The sequence below is a fragment of the Poecile atricapillus genome, chromosome 1 (genome assembly GCF_030490865.1).
Source record: "Poecile atricapillus isolate bPoeAtr1 chromosome 1, bPoeAtr1.hap1, whole genome shotgun sequence".
Taxonomy (NCBI): Eukaryota; Metazoa; Chordata; class Aves; order Passeriformes; family Paridae; genus Poecile; species Poecile atricapillus.
In genome coordinates this window covers 135,154,091-135,180,977 of record NC_081249.1, presented here as the reverse complement: position 1 = coordinate 135,180,977, position 26,887 = coordinate 135,154,091, and the positions used below count along the sequence as shown (strand labels likewise).

At 38.9% G+C, this 26,887-nt stretch overlaps 1 protein-coding gene across 2 annotated transcripts; it reads right to left on the bottom strand.

Moving 5' to 3' along the window:
* Positions 1-683: 683 nt before the first annotated feature.
* On the bottom strand, positions 684-25,988 carry TOLLIP (toll interacting protein). 2 transcript variants are annotated; one of them, XM_058829886.1, is made up of 7 exons: positions 25,752-25,988; positions 18,907-19,056; positions 16,789-16,971; positions 15,556-15,708; positions 13,541-13,631; positions 9,780-9,800; positions 684-4,157 (listed from the first exon to the last, which is right to left on the bottom strand). In XM_058829886.1, the coding sequence occupies exons 1-7, from the start codon at positions 25,782-25,784 to the stop codon at positions 3,943-3,945; spliced, it is 846 nt and encodes a 281-aa protein (XP_058685869.1). In that variant the 5' UTR covers positions 25,785-25,988; the 3' UTR covers positions 684-3,942. The 2 variants fall into 2 exon arrangements, with proteins under 2 accessions (XP_058685869.1, XP_058685870.1); XM_058829887.1 differs by lacking the exon at positions 9,780-9,800.
* Positions 25,989-26,887: the final 899 nt, after the last annotated feature.

Sequence of the window (26,887 nt, the reverse complement as noted above, 5' to 3'; positions counted from 1 at the left end):
AAAAACACACTATGAATGGACAGTAAATCCCAAAATGTTAGCTTGATAACTCAGTAATACTTCAGACTAGCAGTTGGCTAATAATTGCAATTATCACTGAGCATGGCAATGCTGTTAAATGAGAAAGAGGGACTCGGATACCTTTACCATCACAGTACTAGAAGGAGATACTATGCAAACCAAATCTTTCAAATTAATTTATCATATATTAGGAGATAAAGCCAGCTCTTTCTGTAGCTGGACCAGCACACATGGTCCATCTCATAACTATTCACTTGGACACCACTTTCATCCAGAGTGCTCAATCCTTCACACTGCAGCATTCCCTTCACACCCACTTGCTGCTCTTCCCTCCTCCCTTGCCCTCCAATGCTGTCCTTCAAACAATGCAGCCTCACTACTGCCTTCTTCTGTCCTCCAGAACCTGCAGCACCAGAATATTTCCTCAAGAAAGTAGCCCCTAGGAAAGTCAGAAAGAGACACCTACCTGTAGAGGAATTCTGAAAGAACTTTTGAGCATTTTACTGTTACTGTTCCCACCAGACAGTCACATTAAGAACCAGTGTAATTTGCCAACCTATGTTCAATACTGAATAAAAAAAGACAATAACCAATACTTGAATTTTAGATTGGTCTATAGACAAACTTACATTGTGGTGCTCTCCAACAGAGACGTAATACACTTTCATTCAGATGATACATTTATTAAATTAGAATGAAAAAGTTAATGTACTTTAGAGTGCAAGAAACATATTTGGACACTGGACCTCAATACAGAGAAACGATGTCTTCAAATAATTACAGCAAAAAACATCCTCTGTACGGTATTACATATCAACCAAACAGGCAATAAAGTTTACAAGGGGGGGAAAAAACCCATTCAGTACCATCAGCAGATGCAAATAGCAGTAGAGAAGTTGCAAGGATCTAGCTAGACAAAAAATGCTCCTACCTTTAGCAAGTTGAGGCTCTTGGCAGGACTCAAACTATACTTAGAGCACTAACTTTTAGCAGATGCCTGTCTTACACAGATGACTTTGGCTCCAAGCTGCTGGAAGCTGTTGAGCAGAGGAGCAGCATCAAACACAGTATTACCCCATTAGCATTTTCTCAAAAGCTACAATCATGACTGACAATTTTTTTGTTTAAAATAAAAAACAGACTTTCAGTTCCAATACCTTAATTTCACAGACCTAAAATAAGTAAACATTCCTTGCCTTTTGTCATCTCTCTCCAGTTCAAACCTAACAACAAACAGCTTAACTGGAAGGATATGTATGCTGAAAAGCTGAGCAGGCTGATGATTTTGTTCTTTTTAATGTGTTTTTAGCACATCTTGATGTAAGAGTTTAATGCTTAATTAAAGACAAAAAAATCCACAGAACAATATTTAAGTATAGTGTAAGATAATGAAACCCATCTACTGGCCATACTGCTCCTACATATTATTCTATTATCAACTCATACCTGTACCCTGTTTCACATAACATTTGCTTATGAAAAAAAACGTGCACTAAAAATGTTTCTAAGAACAGGAGTCTCCCTTAGAGGGCCAGAGCCCAATTTATGAATAAACCTGGCTAGCTTAACTTTTGCACTTACCCCTCCTGGCAGTTAGGATTGAAAGGTGGTTTTGTTCTGTGCTTGAAATGGAGCTATAATAGGATGCAGTACAATTTACCAGCCATTTAGTTGAACCCTGACCACTTGCTTTTATGAAAAGCTGTATTATGAATCCCACCATTTTAATATAAAAATTTAAATATGTACATTTTCCCTGAATTGTTCCATCCCTAGAAATTCACGCTGTGTAAAATGCAGAGCACAGGACTCTTCCTGGAGGTATCTAAGCATTAAATCCTTACCAACATTCATCTTTTTGGGTTATGATGTCACAAAACACTGTGCTATAAAGACCAAATGCCTCTACACCTACCCAATCACAAAATTTACCATGATTGTAGGGACGGGGCAAGAATAGTTTCTTGAAGAATACCTATTTAACTTTAGAGAACAAAAGTGTGGCAATTCTACAACTACAGCACACAGAACTATAGCCTTGAATTTCATTATTCAAAATCCAATTGGAGGATGTTTAAAGACACTTATGCTTTCAATGGGATATTTAAGATGTTAAGGGATTCATATCAAAACTTAAAACTGTACATTATGAAAAGACAGCTTTAAAAGGTCAGAAACTGGGATGATTTTTGGTGCCGTATTTTAAAAGTTTCAGTATTACTTTTAATGATTAAAAAAATAAATATTCATGCTCTACTGCCAGTGCTACCTAAAGGCTACTTGAAGGAAGGTTGGGGAGAGGGGGATAAAATCAGCTTTCCATCAGATAATAAAATATTTTAAGCATAGGACATGAAATAAAGTATGGGGAAGAAGAGAATATGGGTCGTCATTCCCTATTCCAAACCTGGTTTTAATATTCTCATGAATCACTCAAGAGCCTAGATTTCAAGTGTACATTCATTTAAACTCTTGAAAATATAAAGGTCTATGGCTATTGTACAAAGTATTTGAAATCAAACATTAAAGAGACAAAACAGCAACATTGCACATCACTGGAAAAATAAATTGGTGCATACTATTTAAAGTGCATTACTTTACAAAAACAGACACTGCAGAAATTCATCCAACAGGTGTAACTGGTGCATAACTGTATGATTCTGCAGCTCCAAGATCAACTCTTACTTGAAAAAAAATTACACTAACAATAAATACAAACATCTCCTCTGAGGATCAGACTAACTCAGATATGTTGAATTGTCTCTCACAAAGAATTTTATTTCCATCTGCATCAAATAATAATAAACTGACTACAGCAGCTGTAGTCTAACAAGTCACTGAGCAATTCATAATGCCATTCTAAAACCCTGAAGCTACTTTTCATGCTTATTTCTTATTACAGGAAAAATACAATCATTTTCCCACTAATGTAAAGCAATAACTTTGCTGAAACATAGGTATAAGGAAAGAAGCCTTATAACCAGATCATAGATATCTGCTTTTTAAATGTAAGACAACATTTTAAATAATTCTTTACAGCTTCACTCATTTTCCAGGTATAGGTATCTTTCCTTCTGCACTTATCCTTTGAAATAGCCATGGGAATGCAGAAGTAGTAGTTAGAGTGCAATTAACTGTGGGAGTACATTAGGGCTTAGTCCTGTTCTCTGATACAGCAATACATACTGTATGAGTTAAAAGTTAACTCCTAAGATTTTACAGATACATAACAATACTATGTGGGAGGACAAAGCCCCAAATGCACACCAGAAGATATATTGCTTTGGTGCCCAATGACTAGATTGAATGGAAGATACACATTACAAATAGCAACAGCACAACCTAAGAAATTTATTTAAGTAAGAATTTTCCATCTAAAAGGTGTGACTGTATCACAGTAATAACTAAACACCACAGGGTAAGACAGGGTCTCTCCTTTAACTTCTGGCAAAAATAGGCTGCTTGCTGAAACCCAAATACTTTTAATAAATCAGCTATGTTTAAACAGCAAACCTTCCATAGAAAGATTTTTTTTTTTTCCAATCTAACAAACACTAGTAAATCCTGTACTGCATAGAGTTACTTTGTAAGAGCAAGTTTATGAAAAGGGGGAGAAAAAGAAACAAAGCAGCGTTATTCCCCATCCCATCAGAATACAGCCACAGAGGGCACAGCTGACAGTAAAGATGCTTCACTGCTCTATTTTAGGACATAAGCTAAATTGAGTATGTACAGACTGAGAAAGAAAGAAAGAAAGAAAGAAAGAGAAGATCCAACTGTCCAAGGAGAAAAGGAGTATAATCTGTCACACACGATGCGCTAACAGAAAGCTGTTGGGAAATTCTTCCTCTAGCTAAATCCCTGGCTTGGCAAGTAAAAGTAAGTGGCATCGAGGACAGGGACTATGCAGGAAGCGGGCATCTATGATTCTTCAGCCATCTGAAGTAAGGAGTTGATAGCTGCATCCTTGTTCCCCCTCTGAGCTTCTAACACTGAGCGGATTACTTCCCTGTCCATGTTGGGAAACATATCCTGGATAGATTTCAGGTCCTCTTCATTACACAGGTGCTGAGGGTTGACAGCAGGGGGTGGTATTGCCACTGGTACCATGCCTGGATTACAGACTGCAGGCATCCCTAAAGGTTAAAAACAGAAGAAAGAAAGCCATAAAACATACATGAGTAGGGGGGAAAAGAAAAAAAACACACAAACCCACAACAAAAAACCCCAGTGATTTTGAAGAGGAAAGCAGCTCCTGATTTGTCCCAACCCACCAACTTCAGCATGTATTTATTTTAACATGCAATCCAGAGGAGGAAGAAGATTGCAGAGATTATACCTACACTGTTGCAATTGGAAAATATTTTTCTCAAACAGGTTCTCTCCCCAAGGTTATATTCCAGAAGGTATACAGTATGACAACAGGTACTGTTCAAAATTAGATACAACTTGCATTAAGCAGACTCACACATAATTCACTAACCAAACATTAAGCTAATCACAGAAAGGTATGGTTGGTTTTCCCCACCTTGTATTTTAGTTCCCAGTGTATTTATGTTGCGATGAAAAAAATGGTTTTACATCGGCAATATACATAGCTGATATTTAGAAAGACAATGAATGCAATCTCCAGCACATTCAAAGGAAAGCAAAGTACTTTGGTCCACTAGGAGACTGGACCACACAAATACGCAATTTTTAGCAGATGTATTTCCTGGCTTAAGTTCCATCCATACTGCAAAGGCACTATGTGGCAAAAGAGCAACACCTCTAAGGGTACATACTGCTTTGCTCATCTCTCTTCCAAAGGACAAAATTCATCTGAACTGTCATTTTGCATTAACTTCTTGTATATCCATGTAAAATAAAGCACTGGCAGTTTACAGAGTTTTACAAAATTAGTTTTCCTATTCCTGTTAAAAGAAATTACTAGACAAAACCCCCTTTTTGTCACATAAGAACTTTTATCATTATGCATAGAACCATCGCTGAAAACACCACCGTTTGTTTAGTATGAAACTGAAAACAGATAATAGGACGTATCTGCAGTCTTTTGTTATCACCTCCAAAAATTGTGTATTTCACTTCTTCTCTATGTATTTTCAGATCCTTGATTATCTTAGTCCTACTCCTTTATTGTGTTAGCTTCTGCAGTTCTCCTGTAGAATTTCTAAGGTAGGGCATGGAGAACTACCTGCAGCTAGACAAAAACAAGTTCTAGCATCGGTTCTCTATTTGCTTTCAAGCATTTTATGCACTGTTTCAGACTCTTCACCTGATATTTTTATAGAGCAGTCTACCATAATCCAAAGACCTTCATGTATGGTAATGACCAAATTGAGAAATTGTTGCCAAATAAGTATTAGTTAAGATTATTCTTTACACACACTTTAACACCAGACTTAATATATAATTTTCTTTCCCTTCCATTACAATGAGATCCTTCTGCAACCTGAGACAGTCAGAGAGGCTTAGAAAACTCTGAAGAGTTTTTGTTTTGACAAATTGTCTTAGTCCCCTCACTTACTTTTTAAAGAAATCTTATGCACCTCACCAAAGAAGGTGCATCAGATTAAACTCCTTTCATTAGATGAATAATCACCTATTTTTATTTGTTCATCAGCTTTTTAGAATAGATATTAAACCACAAGATTACCTTTATTGTATCAGAATATCATATGATAGAATGGTTAGGAAACAGCATTTTCCAAATGAAGCTGAGAAGGTGATGTACACAGACCACACCTTTTCTTACGTACTCAAATACCTATGAATTTTAACATACAGGCTTTTCCTACACAACCACATCACTTCCTCCTAAAGTTTCCTTAGTTACATGTTTGGTTTAAAACAGTTCATTCTAGTCTTCCTGTTTTAATCATTCTATACAGTAAATGGTTACTTCAAAAATGTTTTTAATAGAAACTTCACTTTGCTATGTTCCAGTGCTCTGAAAGCAAGGATTCCTTCACCTGCTTTGGTCTCACATTCCAACTAGATTTCCTGAACTACCTTACATACTTAAATCTTGATTATTATTTAATTACATACATGATTCTATGTTTTCTGCTTCTTTAAAACAAATAGTTTCTCCTTCTTTTACACATTTGATCTTCAAAAGCCTTGTTACTCAACCTCATAACCAGTTTAGATTTAAAATATAATTTAACACTTTCACATCCCCATGTTTGGGAGATCTACCAATTTTTGTCAGAAACATACTTTACTACTTTACTTCACACTTAGGATTCTCTGAGTGTTTGTTTTGGTGTTTTTTTATTTGGCACACATTTTCTTTGAACATCTAACTTTGAATAGTTTTCAGTTCACCTGTTTGGTCTCTATCTATGACCTTAATTACTTCTCTGTACGTTAAACAAAGGATGAACTACTTGCATCATCACCATTACACATCTTCAAAATAAGATCTCTTTTTGAGAACCAGCTTTCATTTATTACTCAGGAGTAGATCAGAAGCTGCTTCTCTTTCTACTGAATTCTAACTGCTCAAAAATCATAACAAAGCATATGTATGTATAACCAATATAATTTTCAAGAGTGGCTCTTTGCAGCCTCATCTCTCAAGATAATGACTGAAGTACTTATGTGATTGAAAATATTGCAATTATACTACTTCTACTCAGAACCTAACATCTAATAAAAGAGCAAAGAGCAGTTTCAATACTTACCTTGTCTCTTCAAGATTCTCTTCACTAACTATTTAGTCAGAAATATCTATACTCACTTCAACACGTACAAACATTTTAGCATCCCACTGACTTGTTTTTTTCTGTCAGCATAAAAATGCTAATTATAATTCACATTCAAGGCTGGATGAGCTAAATATCAACTCTGGCTGACCAGGTATTCTAAATGAATATAGTTTGACTGCAAGCACTGCACCCAGGATTTCACCTGATATACTCTTTTCTATTCCTCTCCTCAACTTGGGACTCCTGTCCTATCTGAAGGGATTCATTACTGATTTGTAAACACCTCCCTATTTATCTGTGTTCTCCAATTTTGATTTTAAAATCCCCTTTTTAATCATCTTAAGGCTAATTAGAAGAAAAAAAATAAAAAGTAACCTAGAGGCTTTAAGTCTAACACACAGGCTGCATCTATTCCAAAAGATTCATACTGAGTCATAATCACCTAAATTTGTTACCTGCACACTGGACTCGTATTTCTGCCCAGCCATCTGCATCACAGCTCTACTACAGGTATCTGTCACCTTTTCTGCACCACCCTAAACCTTCGCTCCACAGCTTTTTATGGCCTGTGGACCACAGTCTCTGGAATTTTGTCTGGCACTACATGTTTAAACACATGGCCCATCAAGACACCCTGGAGGCAAACCACTGTCCAGTCCTCACCAACACTTCAAATAAACTTCACCCAATTACTCAGCAGAATTTTGCACTGCCTCTTCTAGAGCTTCAACAGACCTCAACTCATTCCTCACACTGCCCAAAGCAGGCATTTAAAAGGGGCATAAGAAGATGTGAGGCCTCAAAAAAATAGAAGTTGCAAACTACCTGAAAGAGCCAAGCAATAGAAATTATGTTTTACTTTTAACATGAACTTCCCAATATTTTTTACTGTGTCATCAACAGCCTAAGATTATCCAACAATCAGCCTAAACAGTGTATGAACTATCTATACAGGAGGTCAGTTTGATGTATTAATCCAAATTAAACATGAGGCTCTTTTCTCAAGTACCACAGTATCCTAGAGCTTACTGTTTCAGTGTCTTATCAGTGCCAAAATAAAATCAAGACTAGAACACCGTTTTCCTTACTGCTTTCATCAAAAATAGGTAATTATGAAGCCAGACATCTGGACAGGCAGCATTCAAAAAGTATTTCCAATATAAATAATCAATTTAAGACACAAGAAATTTCTTGACTGTATTGTTTCTCACCAAGGATTTTCAAAACCCATTTTCTCAGCTCTTACTAGTTTTAGTTTAGTTTTTTCTCCCAAATTTACCCTAAACCAGGACAGCTGTCTACTGTTAGTAGTGGAGTTAGCATCACAGATTTTTAATAATTGCCTCCATGATAAATGCTTACTTTTCATGAAACCAAACATTCAAGCTATACAAATAGCAATTTAAGAGTACTTTGGGTTTTTCCTCACCCAGGCTAAAGGCATCCATAATTTCTGATTTACAAAACAGTAAGTAAGACTTAAGCATAAACTTGAAGAACTATGAACTGATATTTAGCAAACAGACATATATATGCAGTTATTAGAGAAAGACATTATAAGCTTCCAAATTATCAATGTTCAGTAAAAAGCTGCTTTAAGTTAAAAAACCTTGTATCACTGACAGGTGAAAACTGGAACTGAACAATGTAAGAATCCACTATCAGTGTAATTGTGGACTCCTGTGTTACTCTCAGATATTAGGTACATGTTATAAATCAGAAGAATGGAGCACTGTTTTACAATTCAGTGAAATGGCAATGGCAAACATGCTGGCATAAGCAATGACATTCCAATACATGAAACAATAGCAAGTCAATTGCTGCAAGCAGCAATAAAAGCATCAAAGCAGAACTGACAGGGTAAACTCTTTCCAACTGCATACAAGGCATTACACACTTGTAGTTTTATTTTCTTTTTCAGTCAAGTGCTCTATGTTTGATTTCTTAACTCATTACCATTTGGTCCCATGCACAGATTCTTTCAGAGTAGACTCAGGAACCTTCTCAGCATAATTTTTTTCATTAAAATGAAGAAACCGGTAACCCTTTTCTGGTATTTGCTCCAGGAAACAACTCACTACTAAAATATGCATGCCATCTCATTTTTTTAAAATGTTGCTTCTTTGCAAACTGCTAGAAAAATTAAGCGTATGAAACAACAGAAAAATGCTAAAATTCCACTTCTCTGAATAAACCAAGTATGTTGTGACAATCACAACAGTTTTATCTACAGCATTTTTCCAAAATTCAGGGCATCAAGAAGCGACATCATATCTCACAAGAAGTAATTCTAAAATTTTCTGAATTTATTTGATTGAAGACCAATGCTTTTATCAAAGATAGTGGTGTCACAGCATCTTTGCACAATTCAAAAATCAGAAGTATCACAGTAAAGGAAGTCTAAAAGGAAGGAAAATTGATTTCTTGTAACATGACTTGCCTTTAGACTTCTAGTCAGGTCCTTAACATGATGTAGCTCTAAAACAGAAGTGCATGAAAAATATGCACTGATGAAAAAAGTGTCAATTTTTAAAAAGAAAGCTTATTTGAAGATTAATTAAGGAAATTAAATCTAAGGCAATTAGCAGGTTGCCTTCTAAATGTCATTACAAAATTTAAGTTTTTTGCTTTCAAGTTTACCAAAAGTTATGACATTATCTGCTTCTCCACTAATCTTGCAGAAGCCAAACAACTGCAAGAATTGTTTCTCTTCCAGAAAACCAATACTATCACCTAGTACAGCTCACTGACATACAACAGCTTCAGAAGGATATCTTAACATCACATTATATCCATCAACATTGTTATCAGCAATCAGTTTAACCATTACGGCTGGAAGCTGAGTGGATGCCTTTAAAGACTTTCCAACAGATTAGAGAGGCTTTAATAATTTGTAGAAGATGCGTTACATTGTTCTACTGTGATAACCAAGTGGCAATACCTTGTTATACAGTCTGCTGCAACAAATAAAGCTGTTTAGGTGAATTCATGCAAAGACTCTTGAGTCAATGAGGATGGGAGTGAGAAAAGAGCTTGGAAACTTACCCAGAGCAAAGTACTCAAGCCCTAAAGACAGGTGAAAATGAAGGGACAAGGGGAAAGGAATAAGACATGGGAAAGAAATATTAATCTATTTTTAAAAGGATATTAATTATTTACCTTCCAAAGGTGAAAGTTGGATAAAATTAAGCAACTGGGTAAAACCTAAACTACCTAATACTAAAAAACTAAATGCTGCTAGGACCCAGTCTCTCAACTAATTTGCTTCAGTGCCCTGAACAAGTTTCCTAAAAGTGTTGTTTATGCAGAAGTAACCATCGAGAAATGTTGCCAAAGTAAGCCACCAGGTGTTTGCAGCAAGGATTATATTTTACAGACCACAAAGGACAACATATATCCATGGTTTTCTGAACAAATACCGGTAACATCACAAGCTAACCCATGATTCTCAATAAGGACACCTAAAGGAACAACGTACACACACACAACCTTGCCTCAGTGAAAAGTGGTATTCTTGAGTCTGACAGGATCCAGAAGCACGGAGGTTTTTAAGACACTTTTAACAAGCAAGTTTATAAACTAAGTAAAAGCAAGTTTCGTATTTATCCTATTAATGAATATTTAGCTTGTAAGAAATATAGCTGGCTTATTGAACTAACATGTTTTAGCTCACTGTTTCTGGCACTGTTCACTACAAGAAGATACTGCAAGCACCAGTATATCAAAATATTCTACAGTTTAAGTAATCTTTAGAAAAAGAAACAGGAAGAGGTGGTAGATAAACTCAACTTCTTTAACAGTAACAACAGGGTTCACAAGTTCTAATTTTCGCATAACCAATCCATGGATACATCAACCATGGCAGCTATAGCTTGTAAGCAACAGCTAGTTCTGTTATTGGAAGTTTTCAATATTAAAAATTTTGCAATTAATTACCATGGTGCAGGAATATACTATAGCCACTTCTGTTCTTCACACAGCTCCATCTACCACCAAATGTGAGGAAATGAGTATTACTTGTGTTCATCTGCTTACCATAGTGACTACCTGCTTGTTTCTACTGATTACCTCAGCTTGTATGACAGAACGTGATTAGCTGCTACAGCATTAATTACAAGGCTAGTTAATTAGAAAGTTAGTTTTGAACGTATGTTTTCTGTTACAGAAAAACAGCCTGGCCTTTGTGAGACCCCTAAATTTGACTTAACAATCTCTCTTTAAAGGAGTTCTTTTGGACAGTTAAGAAGTAACTGTTAAAACTATCTGGATAAGCATTTTAGTCCACCCACTCTGTTTCCATCATAGATAAGGCTTCGATTCTGACAGTCTTCTACAGCAGAATCTCCTTCATTTCAAATATAATAAACTATTCAATGATGCTCTTCCACTCTTCAGAAGGAAAAGCAGAACTTTTTTACTGACTACATTTATTTAGCTGCACAGGTAAAAAGTCTGAATTAAAAATATGCAAAGCAGGAACATACTGATGTCCATTATCCTTCCTGAAGCAGTCTCAAAAGAAATAGAGCAAATACTGTACAGTGTTTCAAAGGAAATGTGCAAACAGAGTGGGCCCAGAAGACACAGTTAGTTGTGCAATGAAAGGCCAGCATCTTTCATGCACCTTTCTGAAAGAGTTCACAGAATTCAGAAGGAGCACCTAGTTCAGTACACAAAAAGTATTTAAAAAAACTCCAAGATGTATTCTAAGATGCACTATTGTTTCCTTTTATAATTTGACATTATTTTTATTAAGCTATTAATGTATGAAATCTCAAAAGTATTCTGCAGCCAAGTCACTTTCCAACTCCAAACCTAAAGAGCCATCTAATTATTATGAGTGGACCATTGATTAGTAAGTCAAAGCTTTAGAACTCACAGTGCTTTGGGAAATTTTGATGATGTCCACAGAAATGTAGGACAGCAAACACAAAGCATAGTAATATGTAAAACGAGTAAAAAATTCCTAATGTAGGTCAAAGGTGGCTTGTAAAAAGTTTGGCATTTATGAAGTCAAGGAAGTATACTCAAGCTTTCCTATAACAAAAGTGGAGTTCAAATCCAGGGGTGGAACTTGGCAATGCTTTAAAAATATAAGTCACAGATGCAGGGAGAATTTTGAATACAGAATAGTATTACAGCAGCAATTAAAACAAACATGCTGGATCTTGGTAGAAGGGCAATGCTCCACCATATAGACCCCAAATTCTTAGATGCTAAAATGTCAGACATTACTATCACTTGCAAATTATTAGTTATTTCTTCACTTGTCCAAATAGAAAATATTCACAAGATAAATAATATACAGAACATCATGATTTGAAGATCCAGTACTCGAATATCAAGTTTGAAAGTCTTCCATCTGTTTCATCTGTTCAATTCTATGTCTAGTTTCAATTATACATGCAACTAGTCTCTGCTTAATGTCTTCTGTTTATACTCTGGCACAGAAATTTCGTAATATGAATATTCTCATTTTGATCTAGTCAAGAAATTTGCTAGAGTGTTCCATCAGATCTTTTAACTATAAACAAGATGACTGTGTTTGAAGTTCACTATAGATGGTCTGGTTTACCACAACAGAATCGCCCTTCAGAACGCACACTCCAGTTCAAAGCACTTCACTGGCAAGACTTCAAATCGGACAATTAATCTACACAGATTAATAAAAACATTTAAAATTAAGCAAACTGCATGTTTTTGTCAGGGAATACAACATGCAGCCCAACTTTTCCATATTTTGCTCTAACTTAACTCAGTAAAAATGTAACAGGACGTATCATTCCTAACTTACATATGCAGTCTTCAGCTGACGAGATTTGTTTTTACAGTGAATGGAATTTTAAATTCAATCATCTCCTAGTCTTACAAAAGAAAAATAAAATATATGTATCTTCTGAATCATCCCTTAGCACTTCAATTATGTCCCACACACACTATCATTCATTCATAAACTTGCACACAAAGAAGTTAAAAATATGTCAATTTATCTCTTACTTTCCCTGAAAAGTACACATACTACTGAATAGATAGCCATAGAATAAACTGGGGGTTTTAAGAGCTGTAAGTGAAACACAAACTCAACTGAATTTATCAGCTCCCCAACTAAGACAAATTCAAACTTATTTCCACACTTTAAACTTTTCATCTTTGACAGCAAAATTACAAAACATAAATTAACACATCTTTCTCTAAAAGTCCAAAACTCTCTTTGAACCAACCAAAAGCAATGACAATACCTGCTGTAGTTATGTAAACACATCAAAAAGAGCTATCTCAGAACTGCCTAATGTTTTTCATTCACTGAGCTGTGAATACTTCAAATGCTGTGTAGCAAGCTGCTTTCCAATAAAGCATTTTCATAGACCACAGAAAAATTAATCCCACTGTGGGCTACAGAAGCTGCAGTTCCGACAGCACAATTCATCTGGGGAACTTTCTCAAGTGCAAACAACTTCAGACATGGCTTCCCACCATTTGAGTAAGCACAACTTAAAGAGTGCAGCCTGCTAGATAGCTATTCAGCGACCTGATCAAAGTGTAAAAGAGAAGCCTTCACAACTTGATAGACATTTTAATACATTTATTCAGACTCACGCAGCTGTATTAAACAGGGCACAAGACTGAAGGCAGAACTGTACTTAAGTTGTTCCTTCTTCTCATAAAAACATAAAATGGGAAAAGTGGTTAAGGAAAAATTGTTTATAGTTTCCTTTACATTCTGAAAAAACAGGAGCAATTTAGTATTAATTTCTGCAACACCCTTCATCTGGAAGGTTTGTAGTCTTCAAGGAGAGAAAACATACCTGCTATAGGCACATATCCAACTCCTTGCTGATATACAGTGGGCATCAGGACCACTGGCTGGGGCTGCATCATCATGGCAGCTGGCAAAGACTTGACAGGAAAGGCACAGATTAGAACAAATCAAGAAATAGCCAAAAAACATCAGCAATTAAAAGTGCTTGCAAACAAGTCATCACATTGCAAATCCATGCTCAGTAGCACAATATGACTATGATGAGTGCTAATCTATATCAAGCAAAACTTCTGGCAAACTAACTGAACTACCATCTTTCAAATGGCAATTAATTTGCCTATGAATCAATAAAAACACATCATGTCAAACTCGCCTTTTACAAGAGTGATAAAATGTTATTATCAAAATGCATTATTTTAAAATACAGGTTTAATCAGCGTTTGTACCTTAGCCTTGTGAAATGAATATACAACATACTCATCGTAAATTAAATATTAGACAAAACCTAATTTTTATTCGTTTTTTTTTTTTTAAAAGCAGCACACTGCTCCTTGAAGAAAATTTTAGTTAAATCAATTATTTTTGAGGTAAAACAGTGTTTTAAACAAAGTATCAAATTAACTCAATTGCCTTTCACTATCACAATAACTTCAGTTATATTTCAGTTCACTTTGATCCTTGAAAATATTGAGTATTATGAACAGTTCATTCACAGGGACACAGTTTGCAAGGTTAATTATAAACTCTTTTCTCCCCAGGGTAATGAAACAACTGTTCAGATCTGGGGCAGAATGTGAATTTCAAACAGCAGGGAATATCTGTTCCCAGCTGCGCACTCAACAGCAGCTTGGAACTTGTGATGATATACAAGTGCAGTAGGAAGCATTCAGGGCTGCACGCGCTACACTTTATCCAACAGCTACTTGAAACAAAGGTGACAGATGAGAACACTCCAGGAGCTGCTAAATTAACCAGTGTAAGTCTGCAGTTCATGACTAGTAGCACCAAATGAACAAGAAAGGAAGTGAAAAATACTGTCATCTGAAGGAGCATTCAAACTACCCAAGAAACACCTACAGAGAAAAGTTTTGTTTTTCTGCTTTTAAATTGACATAATTATTAAAGACTGCGTGGGGTGGGGGGGGCAGGGGGGAAGTTACTGTTAGATTCCACAAAGCTTTTTGAAAATTATTATTAAATTAGAAATGTCAATGGACCATTTAGCTGAGGATTTCTTTTTTATATGTACAGTAGCACAATGTTAAGGAAACTCTCCTGTCTGACCATCCAGGAGCCACTCTGTCACCCACTCCAGCCTGTAGCTGCTGAGACCAAGGCCCCTTTGCAGTGGGTGGCTCCAGTGACCCCATGGTGCCCTTCTTGACTCCCTGCACACCCCACACTCACAGTCAGACAGGGCTTCCTTACCAGCTCAGCCCTGCGTTTCCCATGGCAGTGTTTCAGACATCTGGATCCTTAAAGCAATTTAATCATGATGCAGTAATGCAGAAACAGCTCGAGCTGGTGCCTCTAGGGAGCGACCTTCAACAAAGGAATCCCTGGGCTTTTACACCCTCACAGTCTGTGCACCCAGACAGTCTGGGGGTCTTCTTGCTGACTCACCACTTCCTGCCGTGTCCCAGTGTCCGGTCCCCTGACCAGTGCCACAGATCCCTGTGCCCTTTGTGGTCAGGTGGCGAATGGATATTTATCATGTTTTGCGGTTAACAAAATTCAGCTTATTCCTGTTGTTGAGGAGTACACTGAGATCAGGTAGCTGGGTGTGCAGCTGCCATGAGGAGCTGCAGGTTGTGCCCTGGCTGGGGGACATGGTGGGAGCCCCAGGCAAGGGACCATGAGCTGGTGCTGGCGCTTTGCACCACAAAGTATTTATTGTTTTTTATTATTTATTGACTGCTATTCCCAGAGTTAGATACAATTATTTTGAATGCCAACATACACAAACAGCCAGTATTGTACAACAGATCTACTTCAATCTAAAATATCTCCCTCCCACTACTAAAGAAGCTTCTCTCCCTTCCCACCCCAGACTCTGCTTACCGTGTATGACATAACCAGATTAATCATTCCTTCCTTGTCATCACCTTGCCTTCCACTCAAGCTATACCATTCATCCTCCACATTTCCTTGCTTCAGAGACTCAGGAATTGTAATGTGTGTCCAAGCAATTCGGTCATCCATTGAAAAGGCTCTCTGAAATATAATTTGAAAAATATAACCAAATTAATTGTCCTGAAAGAAACCCCAAACATAAAATCGTCCTTGACTAACACTTCAGTTTGATGCTATTCATTTTGTTAATTTTATTCCTTTTGAAACTACTGAAGTATCAATAAATATTTTGGCCATGTTCTTTCCAACAAGGATGAAGGACACTTTAAGCGGGATTACAGATTGATTGCAGGTATTTAATAGCAAGAAAATGAAAAACTGAAGCAGAACACTCTAGAAATACAGTATCCTGACATCATCACAGGCTGCGTGAATCTCATGACATCACAACAGAGGCCATTACATGAACATAAACAGCTTCTGTTTACTATGACAGGCTGTGAACTCCAGCAGACAGAAGTAATGATCTGTCCCCCTGTTGCATCAATGAAACAGACACTTGACAATCAGACAGGCCCTCAAAGCAGCATCCAAAAAGCCTCACTTGGTAATGACCATATAGCTGCTGCACTGTCATGCTTTACTACACAGAGTGAGAGAGGCAGCAAAAAAAAAAAAAGGCAAACCATGACTTTAGCCTTAGCTGTAGCCTCTTAGTTTCTCCTAATAAATCCTAGTGACTACACACAGTCTGTATTTGACAATTTTATTCTCAGAATTCCAAGCTTGGGAAAGCTTCCCAGGTCTTCCTAGGTTAGAATAGCACCAAAGAATTTTCAAGTAAAACAGCATTGTACAACAGGCTATTTTTAATAGGGACAGTGAAGGACATTTCATGTCCAAAATGGTGGAGGGCATTTTGATAGCCAAGAGGAGCTTAAATAGCACTCATACATCTTTTGCTTCTCTTCCTTTGCAGGCGAGCCTGCTAATGCCCTTTTATCAGCTACCAAAGAAAAGTAACAGTTCTGACGTTCTTGGGGAAGAGCAAAGCCTTGTGAATTGCTGCTTTTGGAATCGTGAAAAATTTTTCTCATCTCCCAGAGAACATGGCTAAGGAACTGTCTGTGCTAACTCAATCCTTTTTTTGCAAAGTTTCAGCCAAACCTCAGTCCAAACTGAAGATGGGGTGGGGTAGAAAAAATATACAGCAGTTCTGACCTCATCAAATATCTCTAGATAAAAGGAGTCCACACCCGGGGGAACAGTGCACTGAATAACTTTGTTCCAGCGGGGGTTCTTGGCTCCATTATGTGCTGTTGGAGTTTCATACACAGCGTATCCCAGCCGTATCCGACAATACGGATCCATGCGCGTCATTCCGTAATTCTTTGCCAGTTTGGCCTGAAAAGAAAAGAAACCCAGGAAGTGTATAATACTGAGATTAACTTGAGAAGTTAATTACTATTAGTTGAAATATTGAACAAAGGAGTAGATTAAATTCTGTGACAGAAAGAGTTAAAAAGTAAAGAAAAACAGCATTCAGATTAAACCATAAACCAGTAACACCATTAAGTGTCTGGGAGACCTTGAAAAGGGAATATCATTTTAACTTACTTATGTAGAAAATACAAACCTTCACTGTAGCTAAAATAAATTACTTCATACCAAAGCACAAAATACATGACTACAAGGACATTGTAACAAGTTCAATTTTTCCCTGGATAACTGATCTTCAACATACAACCACAAGTGTAATGTCATAGGTAGCCTGTCCCCTTTCACTTAAGCTCTTTTAAAGGACGAAACAGAGAAATCCAGTACCTTAAAGAATATCACACAATCCAAAAGTACAACCCGCAAAAGCAGTTCAATTGAGGTAAACTAGTCATAGTAAATCATGTTTCAAAGTGATTAAACACTTATTTCAACATGTGCATTTAATAGTAGTTAACTCAGTGGACAACTTAAGGCCTAACACTATAAGAACAGATGCTGTACAGAATCAGATGAGATCCAACCTTTTGCTGTAACATCAGAAGACTAGAACAAAACATGGTGATGACAGTCCTGAACACAACACTGAGTACTGCTGCACAGCTGTGTTCAAGCAGAAGTCGGGCTTATCTGGATGTGCTGCTTCTTTGACCTGTAATAAGCCCATTGCTCTTTTTATAGTAAGAAAAGTGACAAACCATGGTGCCCCAGGGCATTTCCCACCTACAGGACATTTACAGAACTCACAACAGTTGAGGACCTGCACTGCAACATTTACCACAAAGGCTGCACCTCAGGCTTGGAAAGCTCTTTTCTCCTTCAGGGAAAATGCTGCTTCATCAGTTCATACATTAGAGCTGGTGAGAAAGGTCTCAAACTGTTTCTCGTAAATGTGGACTTAAAAATAAATGTAAGAAAGCTGGCATCCAAACTAAGCACTATCTATACTCTCAGATTGTGGGATTAGAAAGTTTATCAGATCTTCATCAAAAAAAGGTGGTCATCAGCTGTGCTTAGACACACTCACCACCATCCCTACATATCTGCAAAAACAAAAAAGTACCAAATTACCTCCCCAGAAACTTTTTCTAATCTTCCATCAGTTTATTAGTAACAGAATTAAGGCATGCTGTTTGATTTACTTTATCAACACATATTTAAATACAGCACACTTCAAGATTTTCATCTTCTATGTATATAACTATACCACGGTAAATCTCCTATCCAGAACACCACAGGTCTCAAAATGCAGCCAAGATTCCACAGCATTCCTACATAAATTCCTAGACAGAGAAGAGTATTTCTTGTCTGTTGTTCTGCCATTCAGAAGGCATTCATTCTGATAGGCGAAGAGAAATGTACAGACAGGAATCTCCAAGTTAAACAAAGGAAAAGCAATATATATATATATGACAATAAGACTTTGGGCCAACTGGCTGGAGAGCAGCTTTGAGGAGAAGGATGTGAAACAATACGTAAGGTAAATGCAATTCCCTATATTATTTTCAAAATTACTAATGTCTTTCAAGTACAGGAAGCCTCTGAACAGAAGTTTTCAGAGAAATCTATTCACGGCAAAAAACCCCATGAGTTTATTTGATTATGTGCTATAATAGCAAGGTTTACAGGAAGTCACTGCACCAGGCAGTGATGAAACATGAAACTAGACAAAATGCTAATGTACAGAAAAATGAAGCTACAACACCTCTAAGAATTACTACCCATTTACAAGTAATTCAGTAACTCAAATTCCAATACAAAATGTTTCCATGCCCACCAATTTTAAAAATTGCATTCATTATTTAAAATTACTTAATTGTACAAAGATGGCATCATTTATACCTGTACTACAGTAATACTGAGTCTTCCTACTGTACCCATTGCTCCTCCATACTGTAGCTGCTGAGCTGCCTGGGCATCCAGCTGAATTTGCTGTTGCTGCTGGGTTGGGGTAATGCGAAGAAAATCTTGAGGAAGCTCACCAACAAATACCTAAAGACAGAGAGGAAAAAAAAGACTACTTTATACTTTTATAATGGGAAAGAGAGGAATATAAATCAAAGTGTAACAAATTAAGGAGAATTTAGTCTTGTTTTGACAGCATGAACAAAGAACGAATTAAATGACAAAACTGCCAACTCATGCAAATGTTCTCCTTTTCAGAAACAGTAATTTCCAACATAAGCCTCTGAAAAAAAGTAAGAGAGCCAAAGCTGCTCTGCAAGTAAACATTTAAGTAGTCCATACAAAAGTCAGAGCCACTAAGTTTTACAACACATTCATATATGATATCTGATGGCATCCAGTTCTTTCACTTATTCATCACCCACGTGTTGTCTAATCGTTCCTGTGACAAGACACAGCACAGTGCTTTCATCTGAAAGGTCACTTCCACAGTCACCTTCAAGACAGACTGTAAAATAGGACTGCCTATGGACCAAATCCTGAAACACAATAAAGATGTCCTAATGTTTTTCCAGTGTCAAACACAGCCAGTCTGCAACTAACCTTGGTGATAAAATTCTACCACATTCAAAACAACAACATGGGAATTAAACATCCGGTCTATCATGAGAATAAGCCAGGACAAAAAGCAGTAGTAGAGAATTTCTGTCACATGAGCAAATATGAATCAGCACTCCCCATGGATTTTCCATTGGTTTTACAGTATAAAGGGAAAGTTTCTACCCATTACTTGTCAATTCAACATCTCAGGTTATTTCTAAGTATTAAATACTCAGTGAACATTATCAATTCAAATACATTTAGAGAGATCATAGTTTTAAAGTAACAAAGATCTATAATAACATTTTAAAAGGCAAAAAAAATGTCATAGAAAATTTATAATTAAGTTGTATTCATTTCTGCCATCTATATAGAGTGGAATACATATTTAATACAGAACTCTCTACCTCATCAAGACAATAGCGCAATTTCTCATGCTGCAATCCCAAGCAAGATTACTCAATCATGTATCTGGCAGATGCATGCCTACAGAACATAATTTAAGAAGCTAACAGGCCTTGAGGACATAGCTTTTCAAGATTACACAGCATTTGCATGTCAACTTTGCATCTTGGAGACAGAAATTGCAGCTCTTGCCAAATCACATGTATGACTATTTTGTATGATTATCTGAGAGCCTCAAGATCCTGGCAACAGCAGGTGTCACATGCCAAAAAGGAAGTTTATCTGAGAAGTTCAGGAGGAAGCACTGAATGCCTGCTGCTGGGCTACTGGGAAGCAAAGTAAAAAAGGAGTTTTGCTTACAAGCACCTTAAAATTTTACAGTTAGAAACCTACAGAGCTGAAGTTTTAAGTGGAAAGAAAAAACAGGCAGAGAAGGAAAAAACTAAGCTAGAAGATAATAATGAAAGTTTATTTAAGTTTGGCTGGCAACAAGACATGGTGTTATAACAGCCTTCTCACTGGAATACGTATCATTTTAAAATAAAATATAATCCATTTAGGCAAGATCTGAAATGGACCCAGAATTAGTAAGGAAATGGCATTTACAGCAGTGTCCCCTTCCAGCCCTGGTCCTAGGAAATTTAAATTGGTATTATTAGCACCTCAAGGAATAGACATCACAAATATTTCCCATAGTCAGAAGTGATGGCTGCACGCCTGCAATCCTATTTCCATATTATGCAAGCTCCCTCTGTCAAACTCCCAGAAAACAGGATAGCTTCTTTTGTCCCCATTTCACACTGATATTGTAAAGCTGAAGTCATTCACAACAGAAGCCTAATAATAGCCTTTGCTTTTGAAATTTTATTTCATCATAAAAGTTAGTCAAGACCTGCTCCAAAATAAAATAAACAAACTAGTTAGTCTCTCTACTGAAATTCAAAGGGGAAAAGGTCCATAAAGGAGACTGAAGTTTTCTTACAGCAGCTAAGCTGATTCTAGGTTATTCAGTTACCTCACGCAAAGCCACACTCTTATCCTAGAACTGCAGAGCTGACATACATAGAAACTAAAACCATCTAGTGTTAACTAAGTTCTCAAAAGATCTGTGTCATAAAACCCTCCAAAAGTGAAGGGTGGGGAACAGGAGATGCACACACTCATTTTGTATGTTCAGTTCTAAGATTTGGTTCACAAGTCCTGGTGATACAGCCTGTAAAGTATCTAGGAGAGGTGCTTATTGAAGGAAATACATTAGTTAGTATTTTCTTATACTAATTATCAGCTGATTCCATATTGATGGAGACAAACCAGTATCATGCAATCCTTTATCTGTAAAGAAAACCAGATCAATTTACATCTTTCTCAAAGCATTTAAAAGCAGGCACGTAATTACCATCTCCCAACCTGAATTAAAAATACAAACTTATGTAACCAAAATTCAACTAGTTTTTCTCTAAAAGCAAGGAAAACATATGTGACAGTTGTGTCACTGATCTTACTCCACAACTGCTTTGAAATAAACGTACTTCCCTCTACTATAACAGCACTTCAGAAAGAATGTGAAGCTCAAGTGTGTTCTGTCACTAGCTGTAGAACAAAAAATGAATTCTACTTAGCAACAGGACAGGGATGGGACTACAATTCAGAAGACAAATTAAAAACAAGCCCGCCTTATAGTAACTTTCTAATAAACTTTCCTGACAGCATTGCATCTCAAAAATATAGATTATCTACAAATAGAATATTATTGCCCCTCCCATCTGCTACAACCACCAAGAGGTAGTTTTGTGGATCTTTGGAGCAGAATGCTGCAGGTATAAAAACTGCATGCCAATTTCTTCAAACTGAAGATGGTGTGATATTCTACAGCTATTTGATGTGGCTGAGGATGGGGCTGTCTCAGGCTCACCTTCCTGTTCTCTTATGCAACATAAAATGGTGCCAGAGTTCTAAAGTGGGTCAGTGAAAAGGTCTCATCAGAAGAAGCAAGGGTTGGAGGTAAACAGAAGTTGTCAGAACCTTCAACTCACTGATTCTGCAAGTACTGGCACCTGTGTAAGGGAGGGAAAGGAACACAGAGCCAAACACAGCCACAAATGCCCCGAGTTACAGAAACATTTACCCAGACACAATACACTCAGGGAACCATAATTAAGGTTTCCACACTAGCAATTACCAAGGAAGTCTTAACATGAAACTTCTTTAAAACACCAAAGAGTTCTAAACACCCAACTACTCAAAAATTTCTGACCATTCTCCTTTAAATGGTTTTAATGTTTTTAAGAAAGAAAAACTGAATGACAGAATTTTGAACTGTTATTCTGTGCTTTATGCACCGAAGAAAAAAATGGTACCAGATAGGAAGCATCTGGAGGTCCTCAAAGAGCTGGTATTTGTTGAAGGCTGCTCTTTTAACATCTTTGAAAGGTCATGGAGATTAGAGGAACTCCCCTATAACTGGAGAAAGACAAATCTCACACCCAGCATTCCAAAGGGCAAGAAGGATGACTGAGGAACCACAGGCAAGTCAGCTTCACCTCAGTCACTAAGAAATTCATGAAGTGCTTCTGGAAGATACTCCTTGACACATGAAGGAAAAAAAAAACATAGAGGGATTAGGAATAGCCAGCCTTTACCAAGACTTTAAAAGAATAAAATGCTGATGAGCCATCTGCCTTCTCCAAAACAAGAATATATGACTAAGGAAAGTGCTGAAGGTATCAAAGGTGGATTGTTACAATCTGAATGAGTGGACTGCTGGATGGATGAAAAGCTGACTGAGGCATTGAGCTCAGAAGCTGAAGTTCGGTGGTTAATGACACTGGAGGTTGGTTAAAAGTGAAGCTGTTCAGAGGTCTGCACGGAAACTAACTTATGTGTCTAGTATCTTTCCTTACCTCAAAAGGTGAAGACAAAAGGCATCCTTATCAGTTTTGAAGATGACATTAAATTCTGGGAGAAATGACTGGTATATATGATGACAGGACCAACTAGAGAGACAGAAGAATTCACTGGCAGGAATCGCATGAAATTCAACAAGGGCAAAGACCTGTACTTTGGCCAGAAAAATGCCTGGCACCGGTGCAAACTGGAGAACAACTGGCAGGACTGCCTGTACCTTCACAGAGGTGGAGAGCAAGCAAAACATTGATGAGCAGGGACTCTTGCAGCAATGAATCCTAACAGAAAACTGAATCAACAAGAATCCAGCCAGTGGGTTGAGAAAAGGAAACAATTGCTGGGCCAAACACTGTGACAGTTTGGGGCCCAGCAGTACAGGAAAAATGATGAACCTCAGGGAGCCCAGGAAAGATCCACCAAGAATGCCCATGAAAAGGGCTGGAGCACTTGTGAGGCCAGGCTGAGGACTCGTTTAGAACAGAAGTTAGAATGCACCTTGTAGCAGCTTTCTGGTATCTGCAAGGAAGTCACTGAGAAAACAGACCCAGGTTCTCTTCTGAGATGCAACACAAAAACAAAGGAGATCTCAACTGCTAGCCTAAAATGGAGCAGTTTTCACATGAAAAAAAGGAGGGGGTGAAAATACCTACCTCAAAGTACGGCAGGAACTGTGGTATACGAACGTGAATGAAAAATATGAAGACAGAATGAGTGTCCATATGAGATCTGTGTCTATGCCTGGAGAAGTGAAGGCTCTGGGGAGACCGCAGAGCACCTTCCAGTCCCAAAGGAGCCTAATAAAAGTGGGAAAGGGACTTTTGACAAATGCCTCTACAAAGTTTTGGAGAGTCTCAAGAAAAAAATTCATCAGAATCACTACTCATCAGAGTAGTGATTATTAGGGAAATTAGGAGCAGAAGTCTATGCATCCCTAGGCTGGCTTAATCTAATTTTGAAGGACCTCATGTATTTGCCAGCATGGTGGATAATCATGGAGAACAGCCATGGAGAGTAATTTTGGGTGCAACTGGCTAGATAAGAAATCACAAATACAAAGTTTTTGTGACTGTCTTAATCAAAAGCCTGGTCAAACTGTTTATTAACACTCTCACTTGTTAAAGGTATCACTTAGCAATCCTTACATATTCAGCTATAGTTTAGATTTTAAAAGCTGTTTTGTTCATAGAAGATTACAAATGCGAAAATATGCTAATTCGATAACATCCTGAAAAGGGACAGAGATAGCCATATTCTAGTAGAGTATTTACAGTATCACACAGGATGAATTCTGTTTCATCTGAAAAACTAAAAAGCAATAAGAAATTTTAGAAAGTGCAGGTATAGACTGGCAACAACCCACTTTAGTTTCTTAGCCACATGAAACTACCTTGAATATTTTCTTGGTTGTTTAAACAGAAAGACTGAACTGTTCTCTCCATCAGTAAAGAAAGAAGCGGCTCCCAATCCTTTAGCACCATTTAGTGGCTATTCATTTGTAATGCAGTTGCGTATACAGAAAATTGTAGAATTTTACCTTCCTCTCTGAGGAGAATTAGGAAAGGCTGGAACGTACCATATTGACACCCCCCAGCCGTGAATGCCTGCTTAATACTGCATAATTTATTCACTCATTTGAAAATCTCATTCAAATCTGTAAAGTGGATATGGAGGAAAAACACGTAAAACAATGTTAGCAACACAGTAAAAAAACCTGAAGCCCAGAAAGCCAAAGTTGCATGAGATAAATCATCATATGTCTTTTGCCAGGCTTCAATCAAGTTTAGGAAACAAAAGATTGTACAGAAGTACCTGGGAAATTCTAGAACAAGACATCTGTAAGTGTAACACTGAAGTTATGGTAAATAAAAGGCAGTTATGATCAATAAAACAAATAAGGCACTTTAAGGAATAAAATTGACGACTACATCATATCACTGTCATAAGAAAAGTAACAGCAGTGCAGTGTTTCAAGATTAGCTGTAATTCACCTCACTGTTCTTTCTACAAGGCTGCATGATTTTTTTTAAGTAGCTGTTTCCACATAATAAAATACAGCAGTGTAAATTTATCGTTTTTTAAAAACACCTCGCTCCACCATAAGCAATATCATATTGTCAATGACTACCAGATCCTTTCAGACAGGAGGAACAGACAGGAACAGCACACCTGTCACACGCTGATGTTGTAACACCTCACATGTAGAACACCCCGGTGTGAGGTATGATTATCCCTGGGCAAAACCAGACAGTAACATATTCCCAATAAACTGTCAGCACCACCTCCCAGAAGGCTGGTAAATTGGTTTTACGACGGCTCAGCTCCCGTCCAACACGTGCGCCTACATCCTACACTGGATGCGCCGCTCCAGCTTTCAGGCGGCTGCTCCAGGGACAGCGGCCCGCCCGTGGCCCGCCAATCCGCGAGCACAGGGAGCTGCGCTCTGCTTCCAAGGGAAAGCGGTTTAGCTCCGGTTCACTGTAAGCATTTCCCTCCTTGGAAAGGCCTTTGGACACAGAACGGGCACAACAGCCTCCTCAAGGACTCCGCGCAGTTAGGAGGGACTTCCCCCTCCCCTTTCCCAAAGCCTCTTCTCAGGCGGGGAGCCGGGAGACAAGGCAGACTTCCCTCCCCCGCACCCCAGCAGCCCGGAGAAGACGAGAGGGCTTTCGAGGGCTTTTCCTCTCCCCCCTCCGGCGCGGCCTGAGCTGGGGCAGGATGAGAGGCACGGAGCCTCCCTCTCACAGCGGCGCTGGCAGAGGCCGGGCGGGCCCACCGGGGTCTCCAAGCCGGGCCTCGCCCGTCCAGCGCGGCGAGCGGTAACCGAAGATACCTCTGAGCAGGCCCCGCGGCGGCGCCGCGCCCGCAGCACTCACCGGGCCCCGCTGGGTGGTGACGGTGGTCGCCATGGCGCCTCGCCGGGGCCGCGGTCGAGACCCTTCCTCTTCCTCCTCCTCCCGCCCCGCCAGGCCGCCGGTGCCGCTCCCGATCCCGGTCCCGCCGCCCGTCACTCAGCGCGAGCCCCGAGTCACCTGATCCGCCCGGCCCCGCCTCGGGGCAGCGCCGCGGCGCCCTCTTGCGCATGCGCCTGCGCTCGCACCGGGAGGGGCGGGGAGCCGTGCTGCGCGTGCGCTGTCCCGCGCTGCGGCCGCCGCAGCGGAGCACGGCGCTGCGGGGGCGCCGCGGCCAGTAGGGGGCGCCGCGGGGCTGCGGCGGAGACGGGCGGATGCGGCGCCTCAGGCCGCCATCTTGTGCCCGGGGCGCCGCTCCCGCACGGCCGGGGTGCCCCGCGGGCAGTGCGGGGTGTGTGGGGCCGCGGGGCGCTCCCCGACTCCCTCTGCCAGCCTTGGGGACCGTGTGGGAAAGGGAACGACTCACTGCCTCTCCTGGCCCCAGTGGTTTCCCAGAGCTTGCTGATCAAGCGCAGCCCTTTCCGGGAGAACAAAAGCAGCTTTAATATTCATCCGAGTGCTGCTTCGGGAGATAAAATCTGATTATTTCAAAGCCTATTTAAATAACATAACTGTTTCCCGTTGTTAAGGCTGTTTCCTGTTGTCAGGATCCGCTGCACAATTTTAGCCCTTAATTAAAATTCTAGTGCGGATTTCGGCAGCTGGAAATAGAACAGTGCAATTAGGAACGCTCCAAATATAGCACCAGCTTTGCTCTTTTTTTTTTTTTTTTTTCCCATTCACTTTTCGCTACCATCTTCTTGCAGTGGGAACAGCCTCATCTTTTTTACTTCATAGAATCATAGAACGTTGCAGGGTTGAAAAGAGCCTTAAAGATCATCTGGTTCCAACCCCCTGGCATGGCAGGGATACCTCCCCCTAGACCAGGGTGTTCAGAGCCCCATCCAACCTGGCCGTGAACACGGCCACGGATGGGGCATACACAGCTTCTGTGGGCAACCTGTTCCAGTGCCTCACCATCCCTAAAGAATTTCTTCCTGATTTCTCCCGTAACTTTTCACTCTTTCCACTCCAATTTGTACCCATTACTCCTTGTCCTG

What these genes read in the sequence shown, in the direction of transcription:
- TOLLIP (XM_058829886.1), bottom strand. Translation starts at nt 25,784, where the DNA reads ATGGCGACCACCGTCACCACCCAGCGGGGCCCG. An exon ending in TCAGTATTACTGTAGTACAG is followed by an intron (nt 16,972 to 18,906) that starts GTATAAATGATG and finishes TTTTCTTTTCAG; the next exon opens with GCCAAACTGGCAAAGAATTA. An exon ending in ATCTGGTTATGTCATACACG is followed by an intron (nt 13,632 to 15,555) that starts GTAAGCAGAGTC and finishes TTTCCTGTCAAG; the next exon opens with TCTTTGCCAGCTGCCATGAT.